We start from the raw sequence: 19,888 nt of genomic DNA on the forward strand, positions 1-19,888 counted from the left end.
ACCAATGCAATGTATATAAAATTCCAGGAATAAATTAAGCTTCATTAATAATCGATCTTACTAAACTTCTGCAGTTCTGCTACATATTATTTGACAAGTAAAGTGAAAACATCTTTAATTTGTAAACAGTTAGATTATACGACACTTACTATTAGTTTATATTTATCAGTTAAATTATTAATCGATCAAAAGCTATAATTTTTTTTTAACCACAAAAACTATAATATGTTCAAAGGAACGATAAAGACCACTCTAGAAATTAAGCTTTATAAATAATTTTACCAAACTTCTGCTATATAATATATATTATTTGACAAGTACAGTTTGAAAATATCTTTAATTTCTAAACATTTAGATCATATGTCTTTTTTTTTTGCTTAAACATTTAGATCATATGTCACTTACGATTAGTTTATGTGTATCAATTTAATCATTACCCAAATAAAAGCCTTGTTTAGTGTTAAAAAGTTATCACTGAACACCAATTTTAAGTAGACCATGCAATGAATAATCCTATATCCAATTATGCGGTTAACGTCATAAAAAAGTGGGGTAAAAAAGAAGAAGATAGCAACTGGTTAACGTCAATGACAATTAAATATATTAAGATTTGGTCGAAAACGTGATCCCGGTCGATGAATTAGCTAATAGAAAAATGATCCACGAGGTGGAAGTTGGCATAGTAAACAAAACAAAGTAAAATTAGAGATCAATCAGTGAACGGAAATCGCTATATAAAGGACTAGTTAACGTCATACCAAAACATATTCTTAAAGAAACTAAAACAAACTAAAAACCAAAAATGGCTTTGCATAAGTTTCCTCTCATGGGGCTTCTTTTGCTCCTAACCATCGTAGTCTCTCCGGCAATAGCCGATGGACCTGTTTGCCCGCCGACGACCAAACTAAGCCGGGCAAGTTTCCCCGAAGGTTTTTTATTTGGCACGGCTACGGCAGCATATCAGGTACATAAGTTTTTGTGAAACATTTTTTTTTAAAATATATCCATAAACTAAATATTTTACACAAAACAATCGTGTAGACGGAACTGTTGAATCCATATTATCATTTTCTAAAATCGTGATTATTCGAATACTAGTATAGAATAGAAAACTTTACAAACAGTACAATTGTGTATATGCTAGTGCTTCATGCACTATGATTTTTAGACAATGCTCTATACGTCAAACACATGTAATAGAAAACTAAAGAATAAACATAACTTTGTCACTATGGTCTTTTTATCTTTCTTCGCTACTTATCTAGTAAAAAATATTGATAATAAACGCTACTTATTAACCATTCAAGTATGTTATATGCAGAGAATTCACTTATACTTTACTTTATATATCATTTTTGAAGACAAACTATTTTCGTTATATCATTAGGTTGAAGGTGCAGTGAATGAAACTTGTCGTGGACCGTCCTTATGGGATATCTACTGCAAGAGATTTCCATGTAAGTGCTTACTCATTTTTTAACTACTGTGCCTAGCCTTCTTTCGCTAACTAATATCAAAAATCATTTTTAATTACAGCCAGATGCAACAACGATAACGGCGATGTGGCCGTTGATTTCTTCCATCGTTATAAGGTATAAAATAGTACTATTGATTGAAGAAATTAATTATCACTTATATCTAATAAACATTTCATACTGGCCCCTATTACGTGTGTTGATAATTTTTTGTCGTCCGAAATGATGTTTTATAGGAAGATATCCAACTAATGAAGAATCTGAACACAGATGCCTTCAGAATGTCTATCGCATGGCCAAGAATATTTCCTCGTGAGTATATGTGCTTCCGATTACTAACTTAATAGTGTTTCGACCAACAAGAAAAATTAAAATAGTGTTAAAATATTTGGTGTGCATATAATAGATATTATATATGATTGTTAGATACATATTAAGAAAAAAAAATGTTTTATCAGATGGGAGAAAGGAGAAAGGAGTGAGTCAAGCTGGTGTGCAATTTTACCATGACCTCATCGACGAGCTCATAAAAAATGGTACAATAATGGATATATATAAAGTTTCAAAAAAAAAATAATGGATATATATAATATATAAACATACATAAATAAAGTAACATACTGTTTTACACTTAAGTGGCTAAAAACATATTTTTGTGGTTAGGTATAACTCCGTTCGTGACAGTTTTCCACTGGGACACTCCACAAGATTTAGAGGACGAATATGGTGGCTTTTTAAGTGAAAGAATTGTGTAAGTTTTTTATAAGACGAATGCGTATTTGTATATTAGTAGCAACCAGTAACGTGATAAGTTAATTAACTCAAATATAAAAATGCAGGAAAGACTTCCGAGAATATGCAGATTTTGTTTTCCAAGAATATGGTGGAAAAGTGAAACATTGGATCACTTTCAATGAACCATGGGTTTTCTCCCACGCTGGTTATGATGTAGGCAAGAAAGCACCAGGACGTTGCTCAAAGTATGTCAAAGAAGAATGTCACGAAGGACGATCAGGATTCGAGGCTTACCTTGTCACTCACAATCTCCTTAACTCTCACGCAGAAGCCGTTGAAGCTTTCCGACAATGCGAAAAGGTAGCTAGTTAGATCATAATTTAAATCATACTTAATTATTGTCTTTCGGATCTGAAAATAGTTTGTCTTGTGTTATCTTTTGGCCACAGTGTAAAGGTGGTAGGATCGGTATAGCACATAGTCCGGCTTGGTTTGAACCACATGACCTTGCTGATTCACAGGACGGTGCGTCCATAGACCGTGCACTTGACTTTGTTTTGGGATGGTAAGTAGTTAATATCGGCTGTGATATTAAATACTTAATTATACTGTTATTTTGTTTATGATGTATATTTGACTAATTTTATAGGCATCTGGACACAACTATGTACGGAGATTATCCACAGATCATGAAAGATATTGTTGGACACAGATTACCTAAATTTACCGATGCACAGAAAGCAAAACTGAAAAACTCAGCCGATTTCGTTGGGCTCAACTATTATACTTCAATGTTTTCAAACTATCTGGAGAAGCCAGATCCTTCTAAACCAAGATGGATGCAAGATTCTCTAGTTAACTGGGAAAGTAAGCTTTTTTTTATTGCTCTTACTTGAAACCGATGCCAGCAAATCAAACACAAAATCTTAATTTGTATCTGGTGCTAATTAAAATGTATTTTAATTATTTTCAGCTAAGAATGCGTACAATTACAGCATTGGTAGCAAGGTACACATTTAAATTTGATATTAGCAAATCTGAGACATTAATTTGTTATTGGCAAATTGATAACACATATTCACACCTATGTTGCGTTTCAGCCTATCACCGGTGCACTTCCCGTTTTTGCGAGAGGCTTTAGAAGTCTTTTGAAGTACATCAAGGATAAGTATGGCAACCCAGAAATTATGATAATGGAAAACGGTAACTAACTAACTAAAAATTCTATCATTTATTTTTCGTAGTTTGTAATATCATAATTAATTAGAGGTATAAAAGCGATAGTTATTATCTTTAGCTAGTTTTCTATATTTTATAATGAATCTAAAACATATACATCTTGATCTTCTTAGGATATGGAGAAGAACTTGGGGCTGCAGATTCAATTGCAGTTGGTACAGCTGATCACAACAGGAAATATTATCTTCAGAGGCATCTTTTGAGTATGAATGAAGCTATTTGGTAAGTCATATTTCTCTTTTATATGATATATACTAACAACTGTCTTGGAGAATCTAATAAAAAACTTTTGTACAATCAATCTATGCAGCATCGACAAGGTGAATGTTACTGGATACTTTGTGTGGTCCTTGTTGGATAACTTTGAGTGGCAAGATGGTTACAAGAACAGATTTGGACTCTACTACATTGATTTCAAGAATAACCTCACACGATATGAGAAAGAATCGGGCAAGTATTACAAAGACTTCCTAAGTCAAGGTGTTCGTCCATCCATGATCAAGAGGGATGAGCTTTGAGCTGTCTTTTGAGGATTTGTTTTCATATTTTAATGTTTATCTCTCTTTGTATCCGTTTGTGATTGACCAAGATCGATAAGGTCTTGGTTATAATAATAAAGAATTGTCTTTTTACTTCTTCAGTGTTCACGTGATTTGACAAGATCTAGACGGCTTTGAATCTTGGTTAAAATATTAACAAAGCATAGTTGGCCTATATTAACGAAAACAATAAAAAGGAATTACATGTGAAAGGCTAAAATATGATTAAGTAGTTGTCCAAATGAACATTGACGGCTTTGAACCTTGGTTTAATTAATTAACAAAGAATAGTTGGCCTATATTAACAAAACAATAAAAAAGAATTACATATGAAGACTAAAATATGATTAAGTAGTTGTCCAAGTGAACAGAAATAATTTCGAGGACTTTTGACGTTTTTTACAATTTTCGTTTAAATGCGATGACAAAACAATCATTTAATAACATGTAAACTTTTTACGTAGAACGTAGACATATAGTTTATCAAATGAACTTTACAACGTTTACAGAAGCTCACGTCTAATATTCCACCTCCTTGTAACGAATAGATATATGACGAACGGTTCTACATATTACACACTTATGGTTAAGCATGGACCTAAAAATCCAAACCGGAATCAACCCAAAAATATCCAAGGAACCAAAAATTTATAAGTATCTATTGGATCCAAAAGAACTGAAAAAAACGATCCGAATAAATCCGGACTCAAAAAAAACCGACATGATAAGAATCGATTTATACTCGATTTAAAAATATGAATATCCAAAATTATGTTTTGTTTTGTTGTGTTCTATTTTCTATATTTTATATTATGATTTAGTCGATTTTTTTTGTTACAATCTTTGTTATTATTTTGTAACATTTTCAAATAATATGAAGTTTTAAATATAAAATTTAGAATTTAAAAATATTTTATTTTAATTTTTAATATATTATTTTAAATTATTTCATAAATTTTTAGATCTATATGATATATTTTGACTAAATTTAATGGAATTTGGGTATTTTTGTTTTTAGATCCTAAATACCCGGATCCGATACAGATCCAAAATATTATGGATATTTTACAAGTATTTTAATTATAAATTGGGACCGACTCGAATCCGAGAAAGACCGATCCATACCCAGACCAAAAACTCTAAAGTATCTATAAGTTCAAATATCGAAGACCCAAAAGATTCGGATCCGAAAAAGCCGGCCAGAACGCCCAAACTGGTAACATGACTCTCCGCAACACTCAGATACACTATAATTTGATATATAACTCTGTAGATTCATGCTAACATGTGAAGTTATAATTAATTTGAGTCATTCTTCATAAACTAATATGTTCCTTATAATTTATATAAACAGGTTAAAGATTTAGAATGTTAGATAAAAAAGATTGCTGCTCCTACAAGAAAATAAACTTCATACAGATTCAAAGACAACAACATCAAAAGTCAGAACTTGTGCCTCTTTTTGTTTTCCTCTAATGCTTTGGTCTCCATCACCAACCACCCAAAGATAAAAACTATTAGACATATATTTATCCCACATCGGGTATTAGAAGGGATCTTTAGTAATATATAAGATAGATGAGCCACTCCACTAATCACCAATTGGTTTTAAGTGTGAAGCCCATCTAGCTTAACATGGTATCAGAGCCCGATCCATACAGTCCAACCCGATCCACATCGATCCAGCCCAAAGTCGGCCCATCGATCCTTACCCGAACATTCCGAGATTGACGCTCAGAGAACCATCATCTCGAAGAGGCGTATTAGACACATAGTTGTCCCATATCGGGTATTGGAAGAGATCTTTAGTAATATATAAGATATAAATGAGCCACTTCACTAATCATCAATTGGTTTTAAGTGTAAAGTCCATCTACCTTAACAAAAACAAAACAGCCCTTCATCTCATTTCAGCAACCCCCAATCTATTTTTCCCACAGCCATTTCTTTGGTTCTTAGGATCAAATATCAACAGGAGATGCATGGTGAATGCATATAAACCATTCCCCATCGATCTTTTCAAACACATTAGACACAAACTGAGCTCCCCAGCTACTACTCCCTTTCGTCTTCACAAACTCCATACACGTTACATACCCTACTTCCCCTCGGACATGAACCTCAACATCTTTCAGCTCGATCAGTAACGGAAACTCGTAGTTCATCCACACAACCTCCCAGCTTTCCACCACGTCATCGTACCCGTTATGCCTTTGGCTCCTGGATGGACACAGCAGGGCTTTCCTGATTTGGACCATAAAGAGTGCATCGCAGCCAAATCCCCGTTTCTGAAAGCTTGGTAGAACCGAGTGCTGGCAGACAAAACAGAGGCTCTGCTGTCTTCTTGAAGCTCTTTTAATCTATCCCGGATCCTAGCTACCTCCACGTAGTTCTCTTCCTGGATCGCAGTCTCGAGATCATGTTTGGTTATTGTCTTCCCGTTTGACTCAACATGGCCTTAAACGAAGGCCTACAAAAAAAAAAAAAAAAACAGAAGCAAGACTAAGAAACGTGTCTTACCTAACCTAGATCAAGATGCTTGCTCGAACTAAAAATCAAGTCTACCGAACCTTTGTTGTGCAGCTTGAGAGGACCTAACGCGAATGTATTGATGGGTGAAAAAGCCACGTTTGCAGTGAATGGGATAAGATTTAGGCAAGTGAAGCAGCCTCGTCGAACCACCAATCAGAGAAGTGCTCGCTACTGTGTTTGAAACCTATCATCAGAGAGAAAAAAAATTAAAATCAAAGAGAAAACCAACCAATCAAACGAATACATTCAACAAAGACCGCTCAAGTAGGAAACTGATGAATCGAACTTCAACACGACAGGGTTGAAAATTTAAAAACTTTATGATCCAAAACACGAGATTTGTACGACTGGTATATCGGTTATAAATTGATGCATTTGTAGAATATTTATGATTGGTTAACTACTAAATACATCAAAGATTAAATATTAAACTATTAATATTTAAATTTTATATAATTATAAAAGTATTAAAAATCATAATCTTATAACAAATATATAAATTATATTTATAAAATTATACTATTAAATTTTCAAAATTATAGAAACTTTTTGTGTGTTTAAATGTCTATAATATAAATTGAAATATAATTATATATATTTTAGTATTTCTGTTATTTCAATTTTAAAAATTTTATTGAAATTTTTTATTTTTTATATTGTTTTTTTATAAAGAAAATTTATCTTACTGCAATTTTCTATAACCGCAAATGTTAGTTAAAAGCCGCTTTTAAATTTAAAAGATTTAGAATAATTTGAAACGATTTATAATATTTTTTTGAAAATTACAAAATTTCAATAACTACACCGCAAAAACTATATTTAGAGGTGGTATTGGAAAAACCTGCCGTAGATGAGGAAGCTTCATTCTTTTTGGAGTTACATGTCGACTTATTTCTAGTCAAAGTTATATTTTAATATGTTGCTCGTTTGCCACGCGGAATATAATATGTTCCAAAATTTTAGTAATAATACTAATGCAATGTATATAAAATTCCAGAAATTAATTAAGCTTCATTAATAATCGATCTTACTAAACTTCTGCAGTTCTGCTACATATTATTTGACAAGTAAAGTGAAAACATCTTTAATTTGTAAACAGTTAGATTATACGACACTTACTATTAATTTATATTTATCAGTTAAATTTTTAATCGAACAAAAGCTATAATATGTTCAAAGGAACGATAAAAGACCATTCGAGGAATTAAGCTTTATAAATAATTTTACCAAACTTCTGCTATATAATATATATTATTTGACAAGTACAAATTGAAAATATCTTTAATTTCTAAACATCTAGATCATGTGTTTTTTTTTTTTGCTTGAACATTTAGATCATATGTCACTTACGATTAGTTTATGTGTATCAATTTAATCATTACCCAAATAAAAGACTTTGTTAAAAAAATTATCACTGAACACCAATTTTAAGTAGACCATGCAATGAATGATCCTATATCCAATTATGCGCTAATAGTTTAGTGCGGGAAAAAAAAGAAGAAGATAGCAACTGGTTAACGTCAATGACAATTAAATATTAAGATTTGGTCGAAAACATGATCCCGGTTGATGAATTAGCTAATAGAAAAATGATCCACGAGGCTTGGTGGTAGTTGGCATAGTAAACAAAACAAAGTAAAATTAGAGATCAATCAGTGAACGAAAATCGCTATATAAAGGACTAGGCTGTGTAGTTAACGCCATACCAAAACATATTCTTGAAGAAAACGAAAACAAACTAAAAAGCAAAAATGGCTTTGCATAAGTTTCCTCTCATGGGGCTGCTTTTGCTCCTAACCGTCGTAGTCTCTCCGGCAATAGCCGATGGACCTGTTTGCCCGACGACGACCAAACTAAGCCGGGCAAGTTTCCCTGAAGGTTTTTTATTTGGCACGGCTACGGCAGCATATCAGGTACATAAGTTTTTTGTGAAACATTTTTTTTTGAAATATATCCATAAACTATTTTACACAAAACAATCGTGTAGACGGAACTGCTGAATCCATATTATCATTTTTCAAAATCGTGATTAGTTGAATACTAGTATAGAACAGAAAACGGTCAAACACATGTAATAGAAAACTAAAGAATAAACATAAATTTGTCACTATGGTCTTTTTTTTTTTGTCACTATGGTCTTTTTATCTTTCTTCGCTACTTATCTAGTAAAAAAATAAATAAATAAATAAATAAATAAATGTTCATAATAAACGCTACTTTTTAACCATTTAAGTATGTTATATGTAGAGAATTCACTTATACTTTACTTTATATATCATTTTTGACACAAACTATTTTCGTTATATCATTAGGTTGAAGGTGCAGTGAATGAAACTTGTCGTGGACCGTCCTTATGGGATATCTACTGCAAGAGATTTCCATGTAAGTGCCTACTCATTTTTTAACTACTGTGCCTAGCCTTTTTTCGCTAACTAATATCAAAAATCATTTTTAATTACAGCCAGATGCAACAACGATAACGGCGATGTGGCCGTTGATTTCTTCCATCGTTATAAGGTATAAAAATAGTACTATTGATTGAAGAAATTAATTATCACTTATATCTAATAAACATTTCATACTGGCCCCTATTACGTGTTGATAATTTTTTGTCGTCCGAAATGATGTTTTATAGGAGGATATCCAACTAATGAAGAATCTGAACACAGATGCCTTCAGAATGTCTATCGCGTGGCCAAGAATATTTCCTCGTGAGTATATGTGCTTCCGATTACTAACTTAATATAGTGTTTAGACCAACAAAAAAAAGTGTTAAAAATGCTTGGTGTGCATATAAATATTACATATGATTGTTAGAAACATATTAAGAAAAAAATGTTTTATCAGATGGGAGAAAGGAGAAAGGAGTGAGTCAAGCTGGTGTGCAATTTTACCACGACCTCATCGACGAGCTCCTAAAAAATGGTATAATGGATATATAACATATAAACATACATAAAATAAGTTACAAAAAAAAACATACATAAATAAAATAACATACTGTTTTACCCTTTTAAGTGGCTAAAAATTTATTTTTGTGATCAGGTATAACTCCGTTCGTGACAGTTTTTCACTGGGACACTCCACAAGATTTAGAGGACGAATATGGCGGCTTTTTAAGTGAAAGAATTGTGTAAGTTTTTAATAAAACGAATTGCGTATTTGTATATTAGTAGCAACCAGTAAAGCCATAAACTAATTAACTCAAATATAAAAATGCAGGAAAGACTTCCGAGAATATGCAGATTTTGTTTTCCAAGAATATGGTGGAAAAGTGAAAAATTGGATCACTTTCAACGAACCATGGGTTTTCTCCCACGCTGGTTATGATGTAGGCAAGAAAGCACCAGGACGTTGCTCAAAGTATGTCAAAGAAGAATGCCAAGAAGGACGATCAGGATTCGAGGCTTACCTCGTCACTCACAATCTCCTTAACTCTCACGCAGAAGCCGTTGAAGCTTTCCGACAATGCGAAAAGGTAGCTAGCGAGATCATAATTTAAATCATACTTAATTATTGTCTTTCGGATCTGAAAAATAGTTTGTTTTGTGTTATTTTTATGGCCACAGTGTAAAGGTGGTAAGATCGGTATAGCACATAGTCCGGCTTGGTTTGAACCACATGACATTGCTGATTCACAGGACGGTGCGTCCATAGACCGTGCACTTGACTTTATTTTGGGATGGTAAGTAGTTAATATCGGCTGTGATATTAAATACTTAATTATACTGCTATTTTGTATATGATATATATTTTGACTAATTTTATAGGCATCTGGACACAACTATGTATGGAGATTATCCACAGGTCATGAAAGATATTGTTGGACACAGATTACCTAAATTTACCGATGCACAGAAAGCAAAACTGAAAAACTCAGCCGATTTCGTTGGGCTCAACTATTATACTTCAATGTTTTCAAACTATCTGGAGAAGCCAGATCCTTCTAAACCAAGATGGATGCAAGATTCTCTCATTAACTGGGAAAGTAAGCTTTTTTATTCTATTGCCTTACTTGAAACCAATGCCAGTTATCAAACGCAAAATCTTAATTTGTATTTGGTGCTAATTAAAATGTATTTTTATTATTTTCAGCTAAGAATGCGTACAATTACAGCATTGGTAGCAAGGTACACATTTGAATTTGATATTAGCAATCTGAGACATGAATTTGTTATTGGCAAATTGATAACACAAAATCACCTATGTCGCGTTTCAGCCTATCACCGGTGCACTTCCCGTTTTTGCGAGAGGCTTTAGAAGTCTTTTGAAGTACATCAAGGATAAGTATGGCAACCCCGAAATTATGATAATGGAAAACGGTAACTAACTAACTAACTAAAATTTCTGTAATTTATTTCTCGTAGTTTGTAATAATATAATTAATTAGAGTTATAAAAGAGAGAGTTATTATTTTTAGCTAGTTTTATTTATTTTAGAATGAATCTAAAACATATCCATCTTGATCTTCTTAGGATATGGAGAAGAACTTGGGGCTTCAGATTCAATTGCAGTTGGTACAGCTGATCACAACAGGAAATATTATCTTCAGAGGCATCTTTTGAGTATGAATGAAGCTATTTGGTAAGTCATATTTCTCTTTTATATGATATATACTAACAACTGTCTTGGAGAATCTAATAAAAAACTTTTGTACAATCAATCTATGCAGCATCGACAAGGTGAATGTTACTGGATACTTTGTGTGGTCCTTGTTGGATAACTTTGAGTGGCAAGATGGTTACAAGAACAGATTTGGACTCTACTACATTGATTTCAAGAATAACCTCACACGATATGAGAAAGAATCGGGCAAGTATTACAAAGACTTCCTAAGTCAAGGTGTTCGTCCATCCATGATCAAGAGGGATGAGCTTTGAGCTGTTTTGAGGATTTGTTTTCATGTTTTAATGTCTATCTCTCTTTGTATCCGTTTGTGATTGACCAAGATCGATGAGGTCTTGGTTATAACTTATAATAATAAAGAATTGTCTTTTTACTTCTTCAGTGTTCACGTGATTTGACAAGATTTAGGCGGCTTTGAACCTTGGTTAAAATAATTAACAAAGAATAGTTGGCCTATCTAATCTATTAATTTAGGGATTATCTACTATTTGAAGTTCTCATTTAAATTTAAATTTTGGACTCTGTTAGAATATATCATGCCTCCTATACAATGCAACCTACCAACTTAAATTAAACCAAATCTTAACCAACATAGATTAGTTAAACCTCACCAGTAACACTTTTATAATATTTTTGGTTAATCTCTTAATATAATTAGATCATATAAAACTGAACCACTCTTAAATCAACGAGTTCCATATCATTCTAAACATAAGAGAAAAAATATCCGACTCATTTACAACATAAGCATACAAAGACCGTGTATGCTTATGCTCATTGATCTTCCAAAAACCAAATATCTAATCTATTAATTTAGGGATTATCTACTATTTGAAGTTCTCATTTAAATTTTGGACTCTTTCATAGTTGTTGCTAGAATATATCATGCCTCCTATACAATGCAACCTACCAACTTAAATTAAACTAAATCTTAACCAACATAGATTAGTTAAACCTCTAACCAGTAACACTTTTATAATATTTTTGGTTAATCTCTTAATATAATTAGATCATATAAAACTGAACCACTTTTAAATCAATGAGTTTCATATCATTCCAGACATAAGAGAAAATATATCCGACTCATTTACAACGTAAACATACAAAGACCGTGTATGCTTATGCTCATTGATCTTCCAAAAACCAAATAATTGTGGCATAGACCAACATAGGCTCATGTTCGTATCACTAACTTTACTTCCATATATTTACTCTTCACCTACATCATATCACAACATACACAGTTATGTAAGAACATGATTTTGTTTTTATTCAAACAACCAAATAATGGTGGCATATGGTCAGTAGATTTTTTAAATATGTTTTTTATATATTACAATTTACGAGACTATGTGTATAAATTTTTTTTTTGAAAAAGAGCATAACTATGTGTATAAGTTAGAAGGTAAAATGTGTGACAAGGCAAATTATTATACTAAAAATGAAAGAAGATTAAATACAAACTAATAACAAGTACAACACAAATGATAACACTATTAAATTCTCTATATATTTAATAAAATATTATATATATATCTAATATGTATATATATAAATGTTACACAAAATATATATAATATTATATACACATATTATATAAACCATATATTATTAATTGAAATTTGACAAATCAATTTCCGCCCTTTAAGGCGGGTCCTAATCTAGTAATATATTAACAAAAACAATAAAAAGGAATTACTTATGAAAGACTAAAATATGATTAAGTAGTTGTCCAAGTAAACATTGACGGCTTTGAACCTTGATTAAAATAGTTAACAAAGAATAGTTTGCCTATACTAACAAAAACAATAAAAAAGAATTACATATGAAAGACTAAAATATGATTAAGTAGTTGTCCAAGTGAATCCGAAACGAACCGATCCAAATCCAGACCGAAAATTTTGAAATATCTATTGGATCCAAATATCTAAGACCCAAAAAATTAGGACCCGAACGCTCATACCTACTTATGATAACATGACTTTCTGCAACACTTCGGATACTGTAGGTGATTGGTTGTGTTGTATCTCTTTATTTTAGCCTTATTTATTTTTAAAGCATTAAATTTTACCAACCATATTGTAGCTGTATTTTTGAAAGTTAAAACCTACAACAAATTTCTATTAATTTTACCAACCATACTTTAGCTTTACTTTTAAAGATACAACAAAAAAACTAAAGCAATTTTTTCTTATGTATTTTAGATAAAAACCTTACATCTTTGTTTTATATGCTGTAAAAACTGTAAAAAAAAAAAAACTATCTATAATATCTAATAAATTAGATAATCATGGTAATAACATCTACAAATATTTTAATTTAATTCTGCGTGTTTTAAAAATTATTAAAATACTTTAAATAACAAAAATATTATTTACATATTACATTTAAATAATAGTAAACTTTGATAATTTATAAATCATTAATAAAAATTATTTTAATTGATAAAAACAATTATTTTATATAAACATCACCTATTTTATTTTGAAATATCTACAGTATCTTATTATAGTTACATCAAATTTAATTACAGCAAAAATCTCTCGAAAAAAATCTACAGTAATAACTCTATAACTACAACCAACTTACATACAACTAAATTTTTACAGTTAAATTTTTACAACCACAGTCAAACCAAAATCATCACCACTATAATTTGATATATGAAGTTATAATTAATTTGAGTCTAATGTCATTCTTCATAAACTAATATGTTCCTTATAATTTATATAGACAAGTTAGAGATTTAGAATGTTAGATTAAAAAAAACTGTTGCGCCTACAAGAAAATAAACATCATCCCCTTAGTATTAAAATGGAAGCAAAAATAGAGAGTAACCTTTAAAGAGTACTATATTTTCAACTTTGCCATTTTGACGACGTGTCGGCACGAGGTTCTTTCTCAGACCCTTTATGAAAGAAGGCTTACTCACCTTAGGATATTACGGCTATTGCCATTGGACAGACATGCATATTCGTATGTTCCTTATACATAGTTTCATGTCTGTATATGTATAAAAGGAAAGAAGTCAATTTCGAGATTCGAGTGTATGGTCCACGTGATTATTTCATTCCTTTCCACTTTCTATATTTTGAAATGATATTTAAGAAGATTTTGTAAATTTGTTTTGCATATGGAAATCGTATTATGACTCATATTAAATAGAGAGTCAATTATGATCTTTTTATTTCGAAATCGAATTTTGATTATTCTCTTCCTTTCAACTTTCCATATATTGAAATGATATTTAAGAAGATTTTGTAAATTTGTTTTGCATATGGAAATCATATTATGACTCATATTAAATAGAGAGTCAATTATGATCTTTTTTATTTCGAAATCGAATTTTGATTATTCTCTTCCTTTCAACTTTCCATATATTAAAATGATATTTACGAAGATTTTCCAAATTTGTTTTGCATATGGAAATTGGATTTTGACAAATATTAAATAGTGTGTGAATTATGAACTAATTAAATTCGTTTTTCCATGATTTGTATACGAAATTAGTTGCATTATTTTCACTTTCTATATCTCGTTATTATTAAAAGTGAAATAAAATAAAAAAAATAACCTTCAAATGGTACTATATTTACATGATGCCATTAGCTAACGTGTCAAACAGCCAGGGTTCCTGAGACCCATTTTCGAAATACCCACGGCAATCTAAGTAATTCACAAATAATGTCATTGGACTGAGTTTAAATAGATAATAATTGCCGGAACTTTATAAATCGGTATATAACATAGTTATATGTTAAGTTGTTAACTATCGTGGGCTTGCACACATAAGATTCCAAACCTGTTTAACATGATCTCATTCGCTGGTCATGAACATGAGACTGCACATGGCCTCTCCTATTGGTTTGGAACCTGCAAACATAAAAACATACAGTATAATACAAAGTTGCTATTGTTTGTATAAAATAGTCATTTGCTATTGTTTGTATAAAATAGTCATTCGTTCATGCAAATATATATAGTGTCACATATACATTGTAAATTCCTAAACCTGCAAATATATTCGTCTATTGTTAATGAAGTGAAATTATTTTTATAGAATTACAGTATTTGCAACATGTTCTGACATCATTTTAGTCCTATATTTGTTTTGGTACGCATTTTATAAAATCACTTGGTACATACATATTACAAAATTGTTTAATTCCATTTTATTCCAACCAATCGGTTTGTTAGTTTAACATCAGGAAATTTTTAAAATAAATTTATGGTCAAGATTACTATACAAAGTTGAAATGCAATTAAAATCCCAATGAAATAAGGAAAATGAGATAAATTAGGGAAAGTTTAATGTCATCATCTTCTCCACGCAAATTTGGTTTTCAAATTACTGCTTTTCCATACAATAAGGCAAGCAAAAATATGCTATTATAGCTTTCGTTGATTGCCTTTATTGACGCTAGCCTGGATATGAGATTATCATTATTTGACGTAATTAATATAACTTTTGAATACAATACTCAAAACGAAATCCTTGATTGCATATCAAAAATTGTCCAAAATAGTCTTTTTGGCAAGATATTAACTTCCAAAATTTCCGTCTAAATTTCAATTTATTCAATTGTGGATTACCAATTAATTTGTTTAGTCATATATTTTCATATATTACATATACATATTGCATTTATGACACTAAATTTATGAACTTATATAAATACATAGACGGGACTGCTTTTAACATATCATCTTTCTAATTTTTACTTCACTCTTGAGTTATTTTTCCATTCATAACGATTGAAATGGCTTAGATTTTTGATATGCATTTGAAGCCATAAAAGTCCATGTAAAATATTATAGCTAATGTAATTCGTATGTGGAAGCAGTACTCTGGTGTTGTGGTAGAGACCATTGAAATTGTCTTAGTTGATTCTAAAAGTAGGTCAGTTGTTCACTGTCTATGCATTCCTTTGATAAACTTATGAATACCATTTTGTGGTCATATTATAATTTTTCTTGTGTTTTTACTTTATATTTTAGGGAGATATGATCCATGTACCGTGAAGAAAGAATTCGTTAGCCAATTCGATCTTTTAATAAGTCAAAGTGTTTCCATAATTGATAGTGAATTTCACTGGAATGCACTTTGGTGGTCCTTTCATATGAGCTAAAATATTTTTATTTTAATCTTACTGCCAGGTATGTACACGTTAAGTTGTGGCAAATGGAAAAGTTGCTCAAGTTTTACATAGTTGTCTGTGTTTTACATTTTTCGCAAATTGATTGGAGTGTTGGTAGGTTACAGTTCTAATTCTTAAAAACAGTATTAAGTGATTTTAACATTTGTTTATGGTGACATTATTTTTTGGATCATGATAAAGTGAATTCAAGCAAGTGACTGCCATTGATGGATTTTCGAAAAAAAAAACTGAGCCTGATGATATTTTAGAGATCAGTCTTTCAAAATGAGGTATTACAATTTTATTACTAAATAAAAAACTGACCTGACTTTAAATTTATGCTCAGTTATTTTCCATATGTTTTATAGGATTCCAAACTGTGATTAATGAAGAAAAGAATCAGGGATGAGCTGGTTCTAATATTTGTTTTTGCTTGCAACGTTTAGTTATATTTTTTTGCTTTCATATTTTATGTTTCTCCGTCTGTTTTTGTTTTATTTTAAACTTATTGTTTTACTATCTTTTTCTATGTTTTTTTTGTTAAAGAAAAAATCATTTGTTCATCTTCATCATGTTAAACTATGTTTCTATGTTTAATTTTATTAACCACTAATACTATCTAAACCAATATTTTATTAAAAATTAACACAGTTGTAGCAATCTCTCAATACTAACCTTATTTAACTGCAAGAATATTGATTTCCAATTTCTTGATTGTTAGCAACTGGTTGGACCGAAAATAAGGTTGACTGCATTTGAAAATATATCAATAACTGTTAAAATTAGATGTCATTAACCTTTTTTACTTCAGAGAGAAAAGCAAAAGTAGTAAGTATTTAGTGTTTTTTTTCTATTATCAAATCTCGAACCTGAATACATTTGTGAGGTTTTGATTGCCATCTTCGATCTATTCGGTTACATGGTCAGAATATTTTGAAAGTGTTGATACGTTACGTTCTCAAAGCCTTATTACAATCTATTTCAGATGCGTTTGATCAATAAGAAGAAAAAGACAATCGGTGAGAAAACGTTGGCTAAACTTTTATCAAAAAAAAAGAACCTTAGCTAAACGAACATCACAAATCATTCATAATCGAATATATTTTGATAAGATTGAAATAAGATTTTCTTAATTACCGTTCTTTACGGGAAATCCACCTCATCGATTTTGGTTTTGGAACCACCCTGTTCGATCTGGATTCCCTTCTTTCTTTTTGTGTGCAACAGATTCCTCTTTTTTCCCTTCCATCGATATATGTTATTTTCTTTTCATTTTGGGATTTTATCGTCAATTGTCAACATTCCTTATAATATACACACTAACATACTTTCTTTTTTAAAAATGGGAAAGCCATGGGCCTTTAGATAGAACCAGTCCAACACAAAATAACAAAAACCACAATATGTTTAGTTATTCTTTATATAGTAGACATATTCTAATAATTTGTGATACTATAATATTTGTTTATGTGACAATCGAGACAATGCTTTTATACAATATCTAAATACCTACAAACATATTTAACTATTAAACCAATATAATTTCGTACTTTGGAATTCATTTTTAGTAATGTCGTTTTCATTATTCTCATATTGTTACCCACTACCACACTATATGTATATATAGAAATCTTACTTATTTACATTGAATTTTTTTCACCCCGCGCATGCGCGCGGGTCTCACTCTAGTACAGATTACAAAGACAACAACATCAAACGTCAGAACTTATGCGTCTTCTTGTTTCCCTCTAATGCTTTGGTCTCAATCACCCAACCGCAAAGATAAAAAAACAGAACAGCCCTTCATCTCATTTCAGCAACCCCCAATCTATATCCCACGGCCATTTCTCTGGTTCTTAGGATCAAATATCAACAGGAGAAGCATGGTGAATGCATATAAACCATTCCCCATCGATCTTTTCAAACACATTAGACACAAACTGAGCTCCCCAGCTACTACTCCCTTTCGTCTTCACAAACTCCATACACGTTACATACCCTACTTCCCCACGGACATGAACCTCAACATCTTTCAGCTCGATCAGTAACGGAAACTCGTAGTTCATCCACACAACTTCCCAGCTTTCCACCACGTCGTCGTACCCAGTTATCCCTTTAGCTCCTGGATGGACACAGCAGGGCTTTCCTGATTTGGACCATAAAGATTGCATCGCAGCCAAATCCCCGTTTCTGAAAGCTTGGTAGAACCGAGTGTTGGCAGACAGAACAGAAGCTCTGCTGTCTTCTTGAAGCTCTTTTAATCTGTCCCGGATCCTAGCTGCTTCCACGTAGTTCTCGTCCTGGATCGCACTCTCCAGATCTTGCTTCAACGTGTTCTCATCCAATGATATGCTTTTAACATCAGCGGTTTGGTTGTTCTCTTCCCGTTTGACTCGACATGGCCTTAGACGAAAGCCTGCTTCAAAAAAGCAAGACTAAGAAACGTGTCTTACCTAACCTAGATTAAGATGCTCGAACTAAAAATCAAGTGGACCACACGAACCTCTGTTGTGCAGCTTGAGAGGACCTAACCCGAATGTACTGCTCGGTGAAAAAGCCACGTTGCAGTGAATGGGATAAGACTTGGGCAAGTGAAGCAGCCTCGTCGAACCACCAAGCAGAGAAGTGCTCGCTACTGTGTTTGAAACCTATCATCAGGGAGCAAAAAAAAAGGATTTTAAAATCAAGATTAGCACAGCAAGAGAGAAACAATCAAACGAATACATTCGGCAAAGACGCTCATGTGGGAGTAACGATAAAGTTCGGAACTTTAAGACGACCGAGTTGAAAATTTTAACACTTTCTGATCGGAAACAAGATTATAACTATGCCCATCAACTTAAATGATTCAATTGCAACAACGGGCATCACAGGACTACATACATAGAGATATAAGCACAGATTGGAGTCTCAGAACGGATGAAGATAAAATCAGACGAAATGTATTTCAACGAGATAGATTCTAGCTTACTTTGCATAAGAATCCACACCCATGAAGCGCCATGGAAAGAAAGGAATTGAAATCAATCCCGAAGATGAGAATCAGTTTTCGAATCGATGAATCAATCAATCAATCAATGAGGATTCTAAAGCTCAAGAGTCTTTAGAATTCAGGATAAAACTAATGGGCTTTTCAACGTAGCCCATATTTAAATTTATACTTTATTAACCTTAGGCCCAACCTAGCGATCTTGAGAGCTAAACCCATTAAGAGGAAGACACCTTTATATATGGTTGAGGCTAGATTGTGAATCACTATTGTTTGATTAAATCTATTTTCTCCATTTTTTTTGTTTGATTATTAGCTTAGATATGATCAGATTCAGAGTTTGTGTTTCGTGTGTAAGCATTAGTGTGGTGCATGTAATCATGTATGAGTTTTTGATCATCTATATATGTCCGTGGCTACTAAGTATATACGTGCATGCATTGGTCGTTGTATAAATAATAGGATAGTTAGACTTATTATATGTCGATATTGTGGGGGAGGAAGTTCTTAAAGGAGTATTTTACCCTAACCAAAATTATTGTCTACAACTTTACATCCTCTTTGGAATATAAGAACGAATGGTTTCTTTATTTATAAGAATTTCATGTTTGTACT

The 19,888-nt window shown here is 31.7% G+C and overlaps 3 protein-coding genes and 1 pseudogene across 3 annotated transcripts; 2 read left to right on the forward strand and 2 right to left on the reverse strand.

Annotated features, from left to right (window-relative positions):
• The first annotated feature begins 757 nt into the window (after positions 1–757).
• LOC108813679 (beta-glucosidase 23) lies at positions 758–4,084 on the forward strand. Its single transcript, XM_018586308.2, has 13 exons — positions 758–964; positions 1,388–1,457; positions 1,537–1,592; positions 1,712–1,787; positions 1,934–2,011; positions 2,139–2,226; positions 2,315–2,570; positions 2,660–2,775; positions 2,860–3,077; positions 3,184–3,218; positions 3,311–3,413; positions 3,563–3,671; positions 3,760–4,084. Exons 1-13 carry the CDS (start codon positions 803–805, stop codon positions 3,965–3,967), a joined length of 1,575 nt encoding a protein of 524 aa, XP_018441810.1. The 5' UTR covers positions 758–802; the 3' UTR covers positions 3,968–4,084.
• A 1,228-nt stretch (positions 4,085–5,312) lies between these two features.
• Positions 5,313–7,385, reverse strand: LOC108807542 (F-box protein SKIP8-like; annotated as a pseudogene).
• Positions 7,386–8,213: 828 nt separating this feature from the next.
• LOC108813009 (beta-glucosidase 23) lies at positions 8,214–11,522 on the forward strand. The gene is made up of 13 exons (XM_018585428.2): positions 8,214–8,433; positions 8,833–8,902; positions 8,982–9,037; positions 9,156–9,231; positions 9,368–9,445; positions 9,566–9,653; positions 9,743–9,998; positions 10,090–10,205; positions 10,291–10,508; positions 10,616–10,650; positions 10,740–10,842; positions 10,996–11,104; positions 11,193–11,522. The coding sequence occupies exons 1-13, from the start codon at positions 8,272–8,274 to the stop codon at positions 11,398–11,400; spliced, it is 1,575 nt and encodes a 524-aa protein (XP_018440930.1). The 5' UTR covers positions 8,214–8,271; the 3' UTR covers positions 11,401–11,522.
• Positions 11,523–17,902: 6,380 nt separating this feature from the next.
• Positions 17,903–19,389, reverse strand: LOC108813011 (uncharacterized). Its single transcript, XM_018585429.2, has 3 exons — positions 19,256–19,389; positions 18,788–18,932; positions 17,903–18,700 (listed from the first exon to the last, which is right to left on the reverse strand). The coding sequence occupies exons 1-3, from the start codon at positions 19,286–19,288 to the stop codon at positions 18,147–18,149; spliced, it is 732 nt and encodes a 243-aa protein (XP_018440931.1). The 5' UTR covers positions 19,289–19,389; the 3' UTR covers positions 17,903–18,146.
• Positions 19,390–19,888: the final 499 nt, after the last annotated feature.

The sequence above is a fragment of the Raphanus sativus genome, chromosome 6 (genome assembly GCF_000801105.2).
Source record: "Raphanus sativus cultivar WK10039 chromosome 6, ASM80110v3, whole genome shotgun sequence".
In the NCBI taxonomy this organism is placed as follows: Eukaryota; Viridiplantae; Streptophyta; class Magnoliopsida; order Brassicales; family Brassicaceae; genus Raphanus; species Raphanus sativus.